We start from the raw sequence: 17,765 nt of genomic DNA, 5'->3' as shown, positions 1-17,765 counted from the left end.
AACCTCCATCCTCCCTCAACTGTGCTCACGAGGCCTCCCAGCTCTTGGGGCTCAGCCTGGCTCTCCACTGCCCAGCTGAGGCTCCAGGGGCTTTGGAAAGAGCAGAGTGGTGGCAGCTGCCCACACTGGATAACCTCACACAGGGTGCAGTCTGCCCCTGGCCAGCCCAGCTCCCCCACTACCGCTGCCAACTGAATGCCAAGTGCCTGCCCGCAGGGGTGGGACAGGGGGGCTGGATGCACAGACAGGAAGCAGCACAGCACAGGCAGGGGCCAGAGATGAGCCCTAAGCCTCCCGCAGACACTGGGACAGTCAGGAAGGCTCTTTGGAAGCAGTTAGTGGACCAGAGGCCGGTGGACACGCACACAGGCCCTGGCATGTTCACCCCTGTGCAGGTGAGGTATATAGGCCCCGCTCCTGGTCCACATCTGCACACACAGGTGGCACCCGCAGGAGAGGCCATCAGGGTCACACTAGTGCCCACCAAGCTGGAGGGAACGCTGCCCCAGGCCTTGGAGGTGGCGACCCCAGAAACAGTGATTCACCGCTAATAACCCACTTACCCTCCTGAAGCTGAGTGCGTGCTTACGACCGTTTCTCAAGCAGAAGGTGGCGGCCTGGAGGTGCGTCTCCAGAGCCAAGTTCAGGGGAGGGAAGGGGCAGGGAGGACGGGGAAGTGACAAGAATCAGCAAATGAGAGAGTGTCCACCTGGCCTGGACCTGGAGGCCACAAAGTCCCAGGGTTTCATTTGCATGTGAGAACAGTGGAGGTTTATAAGAGAGGAATGATGGAAAAGAAAAGAGAAAGAAAGGAGAGGTGAGGAGATGCAGAAGGAAAGAACGAGGGAAGGAGGAAAACCAGGGTGAGAAGACCAAGGCCCCCTCTTCGCCCTGCGCTCGGCTCCCTCCCCAGGAACGCGTTGTGGCCTCGCCTTCACACCCCCAAGCGGCCCGTGGGGAGCGGGCGCTGAGCTCTCCCCCGGTTTAATGAACACATCTCCCCTTCTCTAATTAGGCGGAACAAACAACTTGAACCAGAATTTTTATTTCCCAGAAAAGCACACGCCCGGACACAGTAAATATGTCATTAATCATCATTCTGGGCGAGGAGCGCCCTGGGTGCGGGGAGCGGGCAGCAGTCAGGGGCCTAATTAGCTCGGCCCCCGGCTCCCCTCCCACCGGCCCTGCACCCCTCAAGTAGATCAACCTGAGGGGTGCCTGCAGAGTAAAATTTATGTAAATGCCCCTCGTTAGCACCACGAAAAAGTAAAGAAAAAGAGAGGGGGAAGAACAATACGATCTCCCTCCCTCCTCAACCCCAGCCCCGAGGTCTTCTTTTCATCCAGGAAATTGTTGATTATCGCTTGGTTATTTATAGACGCGGGAGGTCAGCAGAGCCGGAGCCAGCAGGTTACGTTGGTGCGGCCGCAGCTCCCTGCTCCGGCTGGGCGGGGCTACACCGCCCGCGCGCCAAGCCCTACCCCCGGGGGCCGGCCTCCAGGTTAGCGCCCTGGCCCTGAGGCTGAGCTCAAGACCCTTACCCCACCGGCTCCTGGGACTGACCGTAGCACCCTCCCCCAGCCCCTCTCCAAGATCCCTCTGCCCAGGGCTGAGACCATCACCCCACGTCCCAGGAGAGAATATGGACGGGAACAGGCCTGCGCCCAGGCCGTTCTACAGCAGAGGAGAAACAGGCCGGGACTACTGCCCTGCTCTGCAGATCTCTCTGGCATCTGAGTCTGGCTTTGTCTACAGCAGGACGCGCCGTTCTGGACCGAAGCTCCCGTCCTGTTCTCCTAGTGTTGGAGGGTACTGAACTGAGGACCTAGAGGCAGGGTCCAGCCGCCTGCATGTCACTGCTAAACTCGGAAGCTACTTAATTATCTAACTGTTCCCACCTTTAAGTGGGGATCACACCACCCGGCTTCCAGGTCCTCAGGAAGCTGCAGTGGGAGGGTCATGGGCTCAGGGCTCACCATTCTCAAGTGCAAATCCCAGCCCTGCCCAGCAAGTTCCTGACTCACTCTGAACTCAGTTTTCTCTTCCGTTATTTAGGAGACAAGGCTCCCTTCCTTCCAGGGTCCTGTGAGGATTAGAGAGGATGTCATGGTTATTTTCAGGGAGGTTTTGAGGAAGTAGAGTCTGTCCATCTATTCCTTGGCTCCAGTCATGGCAAAGTAAGACTGCATCCGGCACCCCCTGCTGCAGGATCAAGTTCCTTCCTGGGGTGTACTGAGCAAGTCCAGTCTCCCCACCTTGTCCCCTGAAGTGACCCTCCTGCACACTGCACCTCCCCAGTATGCACCCACCTTCGTGGGCCACCAGGGAGCTCAGGGTTCGGGGCAGTAAACGGCTGCGGAAGTAGCTGGAAGGGGGCTCAGAGGAGGGAGGGGGTAGCGGCAATGATGGGAAACAGCAGCTGTGAGGAATGACCTCGTGGTCACGGGGAAGACAGGAGACCTTTAGGCTTGCGTTAGTTTCTAGGGCCACGGTAACCAAGTACCACAACTTGGTTCTTCAAACAACCAAAATGTGTTGTCTCACACTTGTAGAGGCGAAAAATCAAGGTGTGGGCAGGGCTGTGCTTCCTCCAAAGGCCCCAGAGGGAGGATCTTCCTGCCTCTTCCAGCTCCTGGGGGCTCCTGGCTTCCTGCCTCTTCCAGGTCCTGGTGGCTCCTGGCTTTCCTTGGCTTGTGACATCATCATTCCAATCTCTGCCTCCTTCTCGCCATGGCCCCCTTCCTTGTTTCTCCCTGTGTCTTTTCCTCCTCTTACAAGGACACCAGTCACTCGATTTGGGGCCCACTCTACATCCAGGTTGATCTTGTCTCAAGATCCTTAACTAATTACTAGTTACTTAACCAAGTTGTGAAGGCCCTATTTCCAAATAAGGTCACAGTCTGAGGTTCTGGGTGAAGATGAATTGGGGGGATACTATTCAACTCACTCCAAGACCCTCTTACTTATATTATCACCAACTTGAAGTGAGTTTGGTCAAGCTCCGTAGCCTCTCTTGATCACACCTGTTTTCTCACCTGTCAAATGAAAGACGATGGCATCTGTCCCGCCTGTGGCTTGGTCCGAGCTCTAATGAGGTCAGGAAGTGAAACGATTGAAACATTGAAAGGGTTTGTACAGGTAAAGTAATGAAATGGTCAGTGTGCGTTGATTCTGCCCACATCCCTCCCAGCCCCGCCCTTACCCCCACCCCCCAAACTGCACCCCCTTCTACAGCCTGCGGCATCCCCAGGGGCCACAGCACCTGCATGTAGCCCCCCATCTCAGAGCTTCCTGCAGACCCAGAGACACCCCCAGGCCAGAGGCAGAATAGTCACAAGTTCATTTCTACATAGAAGCTGGTTTCCGTCAGGCCCAGCCTGGCTTCTTTTATGTGTCAGGGTGGGCAAGTCCAGGCTGATTTTCACACATGCTGGAAAACTTTCCAGTTCCTTGTTCCAGCCGAAGCCCAGCACGCATCTGGGCCAGGGAGCCAACGGTAACCCCTGGCTCTGCATGGAGACGGGCTCCCCTGGGTGTGCTGAGCTGACCCACCTCCATCCACAGGGCTCCCTCCTCCTCTCCAAGACTGGCACGTGACCCACCCAGGCCACCCCAGCTGAGTGACAAGTGACAAGGGGCTTCTCTCCCCCCGCAGACCTTGCTTCGCGACGGCAAGCGTGAGAGCATTGTGAGTACCCTCTTCATCTCCCCCGGCGACGTGGAGAACGGGCAGAGCATCGTGTGCCGAGCCACCAACAAAGCCATCCCCGGAGGAAAGGAGACCTCGGTCACCATCGACATCCAGCGTGAGTACTGACCCAGCCCCACCCCTGCCCGGAGCACGGGTGGGGGGAGGCAGCCAGGCCAGAGCCATACCCCTGCAGGAGGGCTGGAGACAGGACCTGGGTCAGTCAACCCCAGGGGCACCCAAAGGACCATCTTGTCCTTCTTCCTGTCAGAGATGAGGGTGACAATCTTCTTAAAAACATCACTGGGGACTTTGCTGGCGAGCCAGTGATTAAGACTCCGCGCTTCCACTGCAGGGGGCACGGGATCGATCCCTGGTCAGGAAACTAAGATTCCGCCTGCCACGCAGCGCGGCCAAAAAACAAACAAACAAACAAAAGAAAACATCACCGATGAGGGTCCTTTACAAGCGACAAGTTGAAGCCCCATTTCCATACCTGTAGGAGGTAGAACTTCCACACCGACAAATAGGGTGGTCAGCCGTGGCAGTGCCAGCCCAGCCGGGCGGCCTCACACCCTCCCTTGGAGAGGAAGCCAGAGCAGAGGTGCTGGGAGCAGAAGGGGCACCCAGGGCTCCAGAGTGGAGGCACGGCACCAGGCCCTGTCTTGGCAGCGTCGGTCAGGGAGAGAAGAGGAAGAGGAAGAGGAATCATCGCTCAGTCAGCTCGTACTTTGCCCGTATTATCTCATGTAATCTTTTTATTTATTTCTTTTTGGCTGCATTGGGTCTTCATTGCCGCGCGCCGGCTTTCTCTAGTTGCAGCGAGCGGGGGCTACTCTTCGTTGTGCTGCGTGGGCTTCTCATTGCAGTGACTTCTCTTGTTGCGGAGCACGGGCTCTACGCACACGGGCTTCAGTAGTTGTGGCTCGTGGGCTCAGTAGTTGTGGCTCGCGGGTTCAGTAGTTGTGGCTCGCAGACTCTAGAGCGCAGGCTCAGTAGTTGTGGCGCACGGGCTTAGTTGCTCCGCGGCATGTGGGATCTTCCCGGACCAGGGTACGACTGCGGTCCCTATCTGGGAAACCGAGGGCCCCCAGGCCGCACGGGTTTCTGAGGTGGGCATCCAGCTCTCCAGAGCCCACGCTGGGAACTCTTCTTGTAGACGTCCACACCAGGAGCCCTCAGCCAGGGTCAGTTATTACGACGAGCATGAACAGTGACACTTTAAATCTCCTCCAGCATTGCATTCCCAAAGTCCCTAAAGGAGACCCCTGAAGGTCTAAAATCTCTCTGCGGTACCCGTCGGCCTCCGCGAACAAAGGTGAGCTCAACACAGGGCCCCAGCAGCTTTGCTCTCCATACTGGACTGACTTAGGTTGGAAGTGTCAGCCCCCGGAAGTCGACTCTTCTTCTCTTAAACCCCCCTCCCTGCCACAGAGCATGAGGCCACCATGAGCTGGTGGCTTTGGTTGGAGTCTCTGAAGGACAAGCCCAGAGCTGTAGGTTGGCATTTGTTTCTTCCTTGCCATTTTACTCATTTTAATTCAAATCCACCTAGAAACACCTCCCAACAGCCCTGGCTCATCTAAGTGTCTGCATTCTGTGCTCCACGTGGCTCTCCAGGGATCTGGGGTCTGCAGGGGCCATGTCCTGGGGCTTCCAGGGCCCGCCTTGGGAGCCAGAGAGCAGACTTCTCCCAGTGTCTGGAATCCTGGCAGGTGACCTTTAGGTTCCAGAGGGCGGAAGAAACTGTTGAAACCCTCACATGGGCTTGCTCCGGACACCTAGACACAACAGCTGAGGCCTTGGAGAAGGTTTTGTATTTGCCATTTTGACCAGCTGTTAACACCCCCCCACCCCCACCTGTACCAGGCAGAGGACTCTGGCCAGGTCTAGGACCAGGGCGATGGGAGGGAGGCCCTCGCTCTGAGGGTCATGTAAGTTCAGGGTCACGCTGAGAGGGATGCCTCCCTCCCCAACCCCAGTCCAGGCCTTGGCTGTCCACAGCCGCCTGCTTCCTCCATGCAGCAGGCGTGGCATCTAGCAGCAGGCCCAGCTACAGAAAGGAAGCGAGATGCTGGAGGATGGAGTGGTCCACATCCAGAGAGGCTCCACCACCCACGAGCCATGCGGGCCTAAGCTGGACACCTCACCGCAGACATGCCCGTTCCTTGTCTGATCTGATCGAATGACATCCGAGTTCTCTTTTCGCCCTGAGATTGACCGTGAATCAGAGCTCTCTCAAGATACAAGCCAAATCTGAGAGGAATGAGGGTGGGAGACACAGACATCCAAGCCTCCTATAACAGGCTGCCAGTCATGGCCACTGTGCAGCGCCTCCCTCCTTCGCCCACCAACCCCCCAGCTGGTCAGGAGACCTATGCCAGCCACGGAACCCTCACAAAAGAACCACCTGGGCGGCTCCTGGGCCCTGGCAGGAGAGACCCAGGGCAAGGGGTGTTCCTGCTTCCTCCAGTCCGCTATCCGTCACACAGCAGAACCTCTTCTGTCAACAAGAAAGTCATCATCATGACAACAGCCCACCAACTACTAAAACACATTCCTCTAAACACACTCTAATGAGATGATCAATTTACCAGGGCACGCAGATGACAGTCTGCACGGGAGGAGGTCGCCGGCCTTGCCAGGTCTCTGGACTTTGCTGGCCTTCTTTCCAGGAACAACTCAGCCACCTGAGGGGGGAGGCATCGGGAATGAGGTCGGGCTGAGGTTGAGAACCCAGGTGCCCGGTTTCCTAGGTGGGCCCCGTCCAAGGCAGTCTAGCGTCGTGGTTAAACCCATAGCATCCTTCCTGGTTTGAATTCTGGCTCTGCCACTTACTGAGTGATGCCGACCTGGTCATTTGACCTCCTTGTGCCTCGGTTTCCTCATCTGTGCGTGGAGGTAGCAGCGCTTGGCTCACCTGCTGGCTGCGAGGATTACATTAAACCATTCGGGTGGTGAGCCTAGCACAGCGCCCGGCACCTGTCAGCTGCTGTTACCGTGCACAGTCCTGGGGGTGCAGCTGCCCCTCCCCGATGCCCCCAGCCCCAACAGGGGGAGGTCTGCATCCATTTGTCCCCTCTCCTGAAGGTGTCTGCGTGCGCCTGCCGAGCAAGAGAGCACGCTCTCGCCACGCCCTCCCTCCTGCTCTCCCCCTGCCCCCGCGTATCCCTTTGTTCATCCAGTAAGCATCCAGCTGTTCACTGTGGACACCACGGGCTGGATCAGAGCTGCCTTTCCAAACCTGCTCATTTTCTCAGTCAACCAAGAAGCAACGAAACTCAGCAAAAACACATTTGTTGTTTGTTTCCCTTGGTCTTTAGATGTTACCCAACGGAAGACAAAGCCCCCAGATTGAGTAATGGGAGAGAAAGCTTAACACCCCCAAAGCCTTGCTACATCTGGACTCTGCGTACAGCTGCCAAGTTGCAAATGGATGTGCTGTACAATCACTGAATCACGGAGTTTCTCACCCCCTCCTCGATGTAATACTTCCCCTGAAAACACACACACACACATACACACACACACACACACACACACACACACACACACACACACGGGCAGGTTGCTGATGGAAACACTAAAAGACTCTCAGCTGTGACATCTGTTCAATGCGATCTCAGTTCCACCAGCTACATCAAAGCTGCCCCCTGCAAGTTATTCAGCTGACATCACAAATGGGATTAAAATCGTGTTTAATAGTTGGATATGACATAAACTATTTATACCTCTGGAGCCCGGTAGACTACTGAGAATTCACATCCTGCGCGTGCAGAGGAGAGGGGTGGAGAGACGAGCACGGGCACCTCTGGGCCTCGGGTGGAAGCACAGGTGAGACTGGCAAGTGTGGAAGCTTCCCAGGGCCTGTTCGCTGGGGTACCGAGCATGTTGCAGAGAGGTAGGGAAGCTGCAGGAGAGGGGTGCTCACAGGATAAACTGAGAAGGGCAGCTCTGTGGTGGAGGAGGGGAGCAGGCAGCCCGAAGGGGGTCCTCCATCAGGTGTGCGCCCCATCTCCCTGCCACCAAAGCCTCATCACTTTATAAAGCACATCCAGGTGAGGGCAGACCTCCTGGAACTACCCCGCAAGTTCTGTGGCGGGTTTCTAGAGGCCATTGAACTAGCCCTGGAAGCCGGTGGTCCTCGGCTGGGTGGGCCGGCATCAGGGTGACGGGCAGAAGCCGGAGAGAGGCTGTAGGGTTCTGGGGGTGCAGCTCTCCTGGGAGGTGTGGGGAGAGCTGTCACGGAGAGTCCTGGCCACACATCTTTGGGACCACTGGAATTACGCTTTAGAAACCAAGATTGAGATCACTGAAGTACTTCCCCGGTAATTAACTCTCCAGAAAAAGGCAGACAAGCCAGCTGTTCCAGTAGCAGAAGCTCGTGGTCCCCAACCAGAACCCGGGGATAATGTGGGGAGAACAGCCCCAGCTCAGTCTCCACCTGCTGCTCAGGAACCAACGTTCTCTCCCGTGTCTTAACAAGCTGTCTGCAGACCCCAGCACAGCCCCTGTGGGTCATCTCCCTGGGCCCGGTGCCCCAGCACTGGCAGCTTGAGCACCAGCAGGGCACAGGGAGGCCGAGTGGCCAAAGGATCCCAACTCCGGGGTGGGTGAGCTCCGTCCACGGCTGGGCGACTGCACAGATGACTCTCTGAGGGGCTCGGGGACCATCCTGCCGTCTCAGCCAGGAGCTGGGCCAGGCGGCTGGGGTCTCGCTCCCCCGGTGGTGCCCTTCACATGCACGCAAGGGGTCAGCATTTTCTCGATGGTCTCTGAGAAACCGACCTCCTCACTTCTTTTTCTGAAAATGGGCTGAACCCCTGGAAAGTTCTCATGCCCTTCCAGCACATTGCCGTGCTTACTGGTGAGGTCGGGCTAGAAGACGTGGCCGCGGGGCCTGGCTAGGACGCAGGGACCAAGCTGTCCTCTTCACTCAGCCTGGAGCCGAACTCCAGCCGGACCTCCAGGACCCGACAAGGAAGAAGGGCAGGCACTGGCTGTCATCGCCCCTCCCCTGAAGCGCAGATGCCTGGGGTGCTGGGGCCTGGGCGCGTGCCCAGGAGCTCGAGGATGCCCAGCTTTTAGAACAGGTCCCGAGGCTGCTTCCCTGGAGCTCAGGAGGGCCAGGCCGCCTTGGGGCCTCTCTCTGGGCTGATTCCCCGCCTCTTATCTCTGCTGTCGATCCCTCCTCCTCTTGTTCCCATCTCTAGGTCACTCCGCGTCTGTTTCTCCCTCTTTTCTCAGTTTCTCATTATTTTGTTTGGTCTTTCTCCCCAGCACCCTATCATTTTCTGTCTCCATCTGTTTAGTCTCCCTTGGTCTTTCTGCCTTAAGTCTAAATTTTTTGTCTGATTGTGTGTCTCTGTGTACATGTCAGTCTCTCTCTGAACCTGTCCATCTCTGTTCTCTGCTTCTCTGGGTTTCTGCCTCTTTTTCTTAGTCTGCCTCTGCACTTTCTCTCTCTCTCCCTCTCTCTGTGTCTCTCTCTCTCTGTGTATGTCTCCCTCTCTCTATGTCTCTCTCTCTCCCTCCCTCATCTCCATGTCTCTCCTATGTAGGCATCTCTCTGCCTGTCCCCCCCCTCTCTTCGGCACGGATCTGTGTGTCCCTGTGTCTCCCCGTCTCTCTCCCCCTCTCTGACTTCTGTCTCCGCTACCTCCGACCATTTCGCACTTCAGAGCTGGGCTTCTCGTCATGTTGAGTGAGAAAGACGAGCCAGGCCTGGGGAGCTGAGGGCTGGGTGACACCAGTCAGCACTCAGCAGAGATGATTAGGCTGATGAAAGGGTGTAAATGCCACTTTCAAGGCAACAGATGCACCAGAACCTTTACACAAAGAGACACGAAACAGATACTTCAGAGACAGAAAGTTAGTATTTAAAGGGGCTTAGTGTCCACATCCCCCTCTGGCCTCTGCAGCCCCTCTTCCCACCTCTCCTTTCTGCAGTGGTTAGTACTCCCAAAGCTGGAAGGTGGACAGTATGCTCTGAGGCCCAGGCAGCCCTGCTTCCTGGCTGACCGTTCGTTTAAACACCGGCCTTGAATCCACAGCGGGAGCCCTGACCCCACCGCCAGACGGCCTGAAATCCGGCACTTCCAGGGAGGCAGGGAGCCCCCTGCCAAGGCCCCCAACTTTCTGGGGACCCCCAGGGGAGTGGCTGCTCTGAGAGTCCCAGGTGGTGGAATCACTGGCCTTTACCCTCATGTTCTCCCGGGGATTCAGCCCCCAAACCGTGAACGCAGCTCCCCGTCTGCAAGGACACCCCTTTCTCTCTGCAGACCCCCCGCTTGTCAACCTGTCGGTGGAGCCACAGCCAGTGCTGGAGGACAACGTGGTCACGTTTCACTGCTCTGCAAAGGCCAACCCCGCCGTCACCCAGTACAGGTAAGAGCCCTGCTGGGGAGGCCCAGACCGTGGCGCCCTGCACACCCCTCCTTGTCACAGGGGCATCACCTGTGGTCCTGGTCGGTGCCTGCACGGTGCCTGGTCCACTGTGGGTGTGCTCAGCACACCCGTTCACCCCTGGCCAGGTGGACTTCTCCTTTCCTTCATGAGCACACACTCCCCTCCTCTGAGGCAGAAGATTTCACTCCTTCTGTTTGAACAGCTTGTTTACCCCTTATTTCTGAAAGGAGGGAAAGAGGCTCAGGGAAAAAAAAGCTGAAACAGCCAGGAGAACGAGCATGATCAATCAGCATCTGGATTCTAGTCCTGTGCTCACCAAACCGTTCTCCTGGGGGCGTCGGGTCTCCGGGGCAGCCAGCCCTGAGCGGCGGGTACCCGGAATCCATCATACCCGCCGCCCCTGTGCAGCCTTTGCTCACCACACTGATAAAAGCGTCACTTCTTTGCGCACGCCTGTCTTTCCCTGTGGACTGAGCTTCTTGAAGGCGGGCCCGCAGTTCGGTCACCTAACAGCTCTCAGTGGAGCACTTGTGTGGCACGCACTCGGCGCTCCAGGACATTAGCTCGCAGACTCCGTAAACACGTAGAGCAGCCCTCTCTGGGCACCCTCCTGCCCGGGCACCATCACCACCCAAGACTTCCAGACACAGAGCGGCCTCAGAGGTGCTCCGGGGTCTGACTCAGACACTCCCCTCCTTGAGGCATCTGTGCAACTCACCATAGCCCTCACTCTGCCCCGTCCCTTCCCCCAGCCCACACCTGATGGAAGAGCCTGGTGTCGCCTCCACTGTCGAGATGGGCTATGAAGCCCCAGCATGAGCCAGTGCCAGGAATGGTCCCAGACTAGGAAACAAGCCTGCCAGTGGGAGTGGAGGACAGGGGAGACGAGAGGCAGTGCGGCCCCAGAGGGCAGAACTCGAGGAAATGGGCCAGAGGGGCAGCCAGAGATTCAGGCTGGACATAGGTGGTGCCCCTGCAGTGCAGATAATTAACGCTGGAACCGGAAACCCAGGAAAGGCTCAGAGTCTTTATCCTTGAGATAAAGGATGGGAGGAAAACCCATCCGTCCTGTCGATTTCACCAGTCACTGGGCTAGAGGCAGGAGAAAGGGCAGACGACCTTCAGGCACCCTGGAGTCCTACAGCCCCTTAGGTCCAGGGGGCAGGTCTGGTTTGACTGGGACAAGTGACAAAGGTGCAGAAGGAGATGCACAAAGAGTCTCTGTTTTTTTCTGAGCTTCCACCCTGCACCTGCAAGACCTGGGCTCCATCCACAGGTGGGCTTCTCTCTGTTGTCTGCTCTCTGCTCGCAAGCACTAAACACCGGCACCATCTGCCCAGAAAAGACCTCTAACGCCAGTTTCCCTGGGCAGGCCTTCTCTCCCACTGACCCCCCCCCGGGCAGGCACACCCACATTCACCCTCACATCGTTGACAATAATAAGGTATAAATCTACGTATGGAGAGGTCATCAGAAAGCAAATGTGGCAAGATACTAACAACAGGTGGATCTAGGTGAAGGGAATATGGCAGGTACTTGGGCCATTCTGGTGACTTTTCTATAACTACAAAGTTATATTTAGCTTCCAAACTAAAAAGTGAATGAGCCAGGACGTGCGGGTTTCCCCAGGCTCTGGGCACCTGTGGTTCCCCTCCATCCGCATCCTTCCCTGCAGCTCAGAGCCTGGGTCAGCTCATCACACACAGAGGAGGAGCCAGGGGTTCAGGCAGGCCCCCTGCAGATATGCACCTATCCTTACTTGCCACCTTTCCTCCTGAGCTTCCGATTAGCCATAGGCCCCAAAAAGGCTTTGGTGCGAATCAGGCTCCCTCCAGGACTCCAGAGGCTCTCAGGGAGCCCTTCTGGCCTCCAGAAAAATGTGGGAGAGCTGGGGTGGCCCGGGAGGAAGGGGGTGCAGGGGCCATGGCAAGCGGAGGCAGACGTCTGTGCCCACCCCCAACTGGCTCAGCCCCTTGGCCTGGGGAAGGGCTCACCCAGCAGGCAGATGGTCCTTCTAGACGTGGTGTTGGGATCCGAGAGGAAAAGCCTTGAGCAGATCTTGGCACGTAGGCGCATCGATTTTTCCCAACTGACTTTGACAAGACTAAGGGGTCTTTGTTTCTTAACTTCCTTTGGTCTTATTGCTTCCTCCTGTTCCGCATAAGAGGCTGTAATCTTGGAAATTAGAGATACGCCCTCGTCCACCCCAGCACCCAGCAAGGGGCCCTGGGGGGGGGGCAGGGGAGCCCATCCAGCTGGACTCAGCAGTCACTTCGGCTGCCCCACTGGACCAGCGGCCCCGGGGCGAGCAGAACAGGCCCACACGCACCTGAAGCGCATCTCTTCCGGCCTCTCTGCTCCCCTCTGAGGCTTTGAGGGCCACCCCACCCGGGCAGGTGACAGGGCGGGTCCCACCGCCCAGAGTGAAAGGCAGGGCTATTGAGAACAGCCTGTCAGCCTTGACACACCAGCCTCCCGATTGTGTGATATAAATAATGAATCCTCTTACATTCGCTCTCGCCAAATTAGACATTGATTGGGAAAGGTTTAATCTGACGCCCGTCTCGAGGCAGTGACAGCAGCAGTGGCAGCAGGGGCGTAGGTGGGTGGTGGGAGAGGGAAGGGACAGGAGGAAAGAGGAGAAGGAGGAAGTGAAGCTGAAGGAGGAAGTGAAGCTGGAAGTGAAGCTGGAAAGCTTCACTGGAAAAGTGAAGCTGGAAAAGTGAAGAGAGATGGGAGGGGAGACGGGAGCGGGCGGGACTTGCATCCCGGCTCACCCCTGGTCGTGTGACCAGCTGCTTCAGTGAGTGGTTTGAGCTTCTGGAAGGGATGCCTACGAGGGACTTTCTGGTGTGGGAGGGGAGTAAACATGGGGAAGAGAAAGACTAGCTGAGTGGGATGTGAGCAGGGCACTGTGGGGCGCCCCCCAAGGCTCTGCCCCACAGCTGGCCTCCTGTGGCCCTGGGAGAAGACGGCATAAGACTTCCTTCTGCCCCCCCTTCACCTCCAAGGTGGAGACGGGCCCTGGGGGCTGAGAGCCGCAGCCACACAGCCATCCAGCATCCCTGAAGTCTCCCTTCTTTGGCTCTGAGAGGGCAGGCCAGCCTGCTCTGGGGAAGAGGAGACCCGTGTGGCCTGGACCACTGGGCTCCGGGCCTGAGGATGCCCCAGCAGCTCTGAGATCCTCAGGGCCCCAGTGGCGGAGCTTTCGCCCTTCTTACACTATGAGAGGACCCAGACAGGTGGGGAGAAAGCCCCCTTTGCCCCAGGAACCCCCCAATAATGGAAGAGGACTGCCCAGCAGAGCCTGCTCGCTGGGGCCAAGCCCACCCCTGCCCCAGCATCTGGAGCTGTGGGCAGGCAAGAGCAGGGGTCCGGGCAGGGCAGGAGGGGCTCACCTGCCTCCCCCCAGCCCAGCCAGCTGCCTGCCCCACCCCCCAGCATCCCACCGCCTAAATCTTCACTGCAGCAGGGTAGATGGAGTAGGGGCTGGACACCGACCCCCGACCGTGTGTCTGGGACTGAACTCAGCCACCCCAGGCGGGAGCTGTACCTGACTATTAATTCTGGTCATTAAATTAAAGTTAGAGATTGAAATGGTTCATGAATAATTCATAATAGTTTGTTGGGAAGCTCCTTCGGCTCTCGGGGAGCTATGGTTCGCTCTGTTGTTAAACTATAATTGTTATTATTAATTGTCTTCTGAATAACGACCCCATGTTAATTTGAGATAATAACCGCATGGTGCCAGCCTGATGCTCCCTGCTGTGCCGGGAGACGGGCAGCCTCCGGCCAGACGGGCAGGCTGAGTGGGGGCCGGTGGAGGGAAGGGCAGGAAGGGCAGGAGACGGGCCTCTGTGGCCCCAGGAAAGGCTCCAGGAATGTGGTTACAGGGGACTGTGGCCCCAGGGTAACGACTACAGGGCCAAGGTACCTGCCCAGCTCTGGTAAAGACATGCACCCCAAAACAGGCCTGAGCCACAGTAGAAAGAGCCTGGTCGGAAGTTCTGTGATTTTAAAAAAGTCTTATCCGCAACAGGAGTAAACCAGGGGAAGCTCTGAACTCTCTCTCCTAAGGCATCTGTAAGGAAACCCCAGCCTCACGCACACAGGCACACCCCCCCCCCCCACCCCGGCCGCACTGCCCCACAGGTAGCAGGCTGCCCAGCTACCGGTCCAACGCAGTGATCACCGCCCCTGAGCCGGGTCCAAGACACAGATCAGCCAATTGGCCCAGCAAAGAAGTCAGCACAGCTGTCTTCCCATCCCCCCTCCCCCGCCCCCATCAAACCAGTGCTGATGGAGCCCAGGCCTCTGAGGGGCGGAGCCTGGGTGGGAGGCAGAGGCTGGGCAGGAAACAGAGCAAGTACCATGGGGCAGGCTGAAAGGACTTTCAGAGACAGAGGGACACCATGAGGGGACCGCCCCCCGCCCCGCCCCCAGGGACAGGAATCAGGACAGGGGGGCGGAGAGAGCTGACCGAGCTGGGGAGGGAGCAGTCAGGACCACTGCTCACACCTCTCCATCAGCTTCTCGCCTTGTCTGGAAATCAAGCTTCCAGAGCCCCACGCGTGTGTACAGGAGTGCGTGTGTGTGCAGGAGTGCACGCGTGTGTGGGCACACACCATTAGACCTGGGCCTCTTCGGTCATGGATTTGGCTTCCTTCTTTTCCAATGTGGCCCAGGACGGTCCCCCGCCACCCCCGAGAGAGCTCAGAGCAGCAAGAGGGCCAAGCGGTTTGGGGACTGACAGCTGGGTTAGCCATCACCTGGCCCGCCAGGTGCGCTGACCCACTGAATAGTCAACCCACCTCCCTCCAGAATAACCCACTAGTCGAGTGCTGCCGGCTGCCTGGTGACCCACGGACCAGAAGCCACTGCCCCCGTCACCAACCCCACACCCCTAGCCCTGGGAGTAACCCCTCTGCAGAGGGTTCCCCTGAGGGACCGCTCGGGGGCCTGCCCCACGCCGCCCCTCCCTGGGCCTCGTTTTTCTGCGGGATGGATGCGTCCGGCTCCCAGAGAGAAGAGCCCCCCGGGCGGGAAGGACGCCCTTGCCACCGGAGGTCCACATCAGCCCGGGCGCCTGCGTTGCAGGTGGGCCAAGCGGGGCCAGATCATCAAGGAAGCCTCCGGGGAGGTGTACCGGACCACCGTGGACTACACGTACTTCTCCGAGCCCATCTCCTGCGAGGCGACCAATGCCCTAGGCAGCACCAACATCAGCCGCAATGTCGACGTCTATTGTGAGTGGCTGTTTAGGGGCTTCCCGGGCGCACGCGCACTGGCTGGGCGCTGCTCGCGGCAGGGGGAACCGCCGTGGCCTCGTTGCACGTGACATAAGAGTGCCTCACAGGCTCGTAATCCGTGCGCTTTACGAAAAGCTTCCCTCGTGTTTATCTCCACCCTCATAGTCACCGAGGGAGGGGACCTGCCTGGCGGTCCAGTGGTTAGGACCCTGCACGTTCACTGCCGAGGGCGCAGGTTCAATCCCCGGTCAGAGAACTAAGATCCCACAAGCCAGGCGGCGTGGCCAAAAAAAAAAACTACTAAAAAAAAAAAAAAGTCACCCGGGGAGGCTGGACTTCTTCTTCCCAGTACCCAGATGAGGGGATGGAGGCCCAAGGTCACGCAGCGAGTAAGTGGCAGAATGAGGACTGAAGAGGGTCCGCCTCTCATCAGGGCCTCCCCCTCTTCCCCAGTGGCCAGGAAGGGACCCTCGGGGAAACAGCCCACAGCTGTGGTCACAGCGTTGCGCATCAGCTCATCCACTGCCCTTTACAGATTTAGAAGCACTTTTGCAAACTTTATGCCTGACCTGACCGCCCCCTCGCCCGTCCGGGCCTCAGCAGAAAGTGCTACGACTCCCTTTTTGCACCAAGGGACTCATCTGGGTCTCCTGACCCTGATTTCACACCTTCTGCTCCCTGAAAACAGCTGTCTGCACACCCTCCCGTCACCACCCCTGAAATCCCAGGGCTGCACCCACTCTGGGAAGCAAGGCTTGGTCTGCAGGGGACTCGGGTTAGGGCGGGTGTAGGGCAACAGAGCCAAAGGCCACCTGCTTGGTGGATTGAAAAGGAGGTGGGGCGGGGCTGGACTAGAGAGTAACCTGGGAGGGCGGCCGGCGCGGGGAGGGGGCACCTCCAGGAGGCCTGGCCTCCCCACTCCTTATCTCAGAGCCCTGCAGTGGCCCTGCGGGGCCCTGGGTGGGCCCAGGGAGCTCGGCCAGACGCACAGGTACCTTGACTCCCGGTCACAAGGCTGAGGCCTGCAGGAGGTGGCCAGTTGACTTGAAGGCAGACACAGAGAGATTCTGGGCTGGGGGAAGGACCCTCTGCCCCCACACTGGGGTCAGGGGGGCTTCCTGGGACCAGGACAGAGGGAACGGGATGGGAGAGCCCTTGGGGGCAAGTCCAGGCAGAAATGGGACCAGAGCCGCTTTTTGGGGCTGGTTGGTGCTGCCTACCCCCATGGTGGGCCCGAAGGAGGCTGGACTGGGGGAGAGGAGTCTCCTGCTTACTGCCCAGACCCGGGCCCAGATCGGTAGAGGACTGACGCGGAACGGAAGGCAATGGGCCGGAGTGGAGGGTCGTGGCACCAGTGGTTCCCCCTCCCCCAACCAGAATGGGGCAGGGGAGGCAGCAGCAAGGAGGGTCCCCAGAGCTCCCAGCCCACGAGAGCCCTGTCTCCTCCTTCCTCCCATCGCAGTCGGGCCCAGAATGACCACGGAACCCCAATCCCTGCTCGTGGATCTGGGCTCCGACGCCGTCTTCAGCTGCGCCTGGACAGGCAACCCATCCCTGACCATCGTCTGGATGAAGCGGGGCTCTGGCGTGGTGAGTCCGCAGCTCAGACCCTGGAAGGCCCTGGAGGGGTGCGGGGTCCACAGTCCAGGAGGGAACTGCCTCCCATGGCCCCTCTCACTCTTAGATTGGGGACGTTAGCCTCCCATGAGAACTGAAGGAAGGAAGGCCCCAGAAGGAGGAGAGGGAGCCCCAGGTACCCACACGTACCCACCTTGGGTCTAAACACATTCAGCCGGTGCAGTTCTGCTTTATCCTGAGCCTTGTAAGAAAAGCAGGTGGTCCCCAAGATGCTGGGGCGAAAAGTCACTAGAAAGGCTTTTTCGCTTGCCCCAAATAGTTGTTACCCTTTAACTTTGGGGTTAAGCCTTGCTTTCTTCCTGTGTTCCCCTTTTAAAGTGTATGTGTTCTTTAGTGTGCCTAGGAGTTTCAGACATCCCTCCTCCCAGGAGGACCAGTGAGAGCCTTGGGCAGGGAAGCAGGGGGAGAAGCAGCAGAAAAGTGGCTTCTGTGTGCCCTACTGTGTGCCGAACACCGCCCTGTCCTCTGAGTGTCACTGCGCCCATTACAGGGATAAGGAGAGAGCCTCCAAGAAGATCATTAACACCCAAAGCCACACAAGTAGGCACCGCTGACGCCGGGATTCCCACTCAGAGCAGCTGTTGCCAAAGCCTGTTTTCTTTTCATCACGCCAAACCTCATCCCAAAGGGATATTGCAAATGACTCAGGAAAGACAGATCTGGGACCCTCAGAGATGCTCAGCGGCAGGATAGCTTCACCCCTGGCCAGCCTGGTATGGGCTGGTTGGCAGACCCCCTGGATGAGGAAGCCCTGGGGGCCCCAGCCAGGGAGGCCCCCTCCT

At 58.2% G+C, this 17,765-nt stretch overlaps 1 protein-coding gene across 2 annotated transcripts in view; it reads left to right on the top strand.

Moving 5' to 3' along the window:
- The window catches only part of KIRREL3 (kirre like nephrin family adhesion molecule 3), a gene marked incomplete at its 5' end in the record, with an annotated part of 539,825 nt that overhangs the window by 504,077 nt on the left and 17,983 nt on the right, over positions 1 to 17,765 (top strand). For both annotated transcript variants that reach the window (XM_079930152.1, XM_079930151.1), the window contains 4 exons: positions 3,656 to 3,806; positions 9,970 to 10,075; positions 15,194 to 15,342; positions 16,808 to 16,935. In XM_079930152.1, the coding sequence (XP_079786278.1) occupies positions 3,656 to 3,806; positions 9,970 to 10,075; positions 15,194 to 15,342; positions 16,808 to 16,935 (534 nt within the window). The remainder of the gene's footprint in view (positions 1 to 3,655; positions 3,807 to 9,969; positions 10,076 to 15,193; positions 15,343 to 16,807; positions 16,936 to 17,765) is intronic.

This window comes from Stenella coeruleoalba (assembly GCF_951394435.1).
Source record: "Stenella coeruleoalba genome assembly, chromosome: 8".
NCBI lineage: Eukaryota > Metazoa > Chordata > Mammalia > Artiodactyla > Delphinidae > Stenella > Stenella coeruleoalba.
Note: the sequence above shows the minus strand (reverse complement) of the source record. Positions and strands in the feature narration are given on the sequence as shown.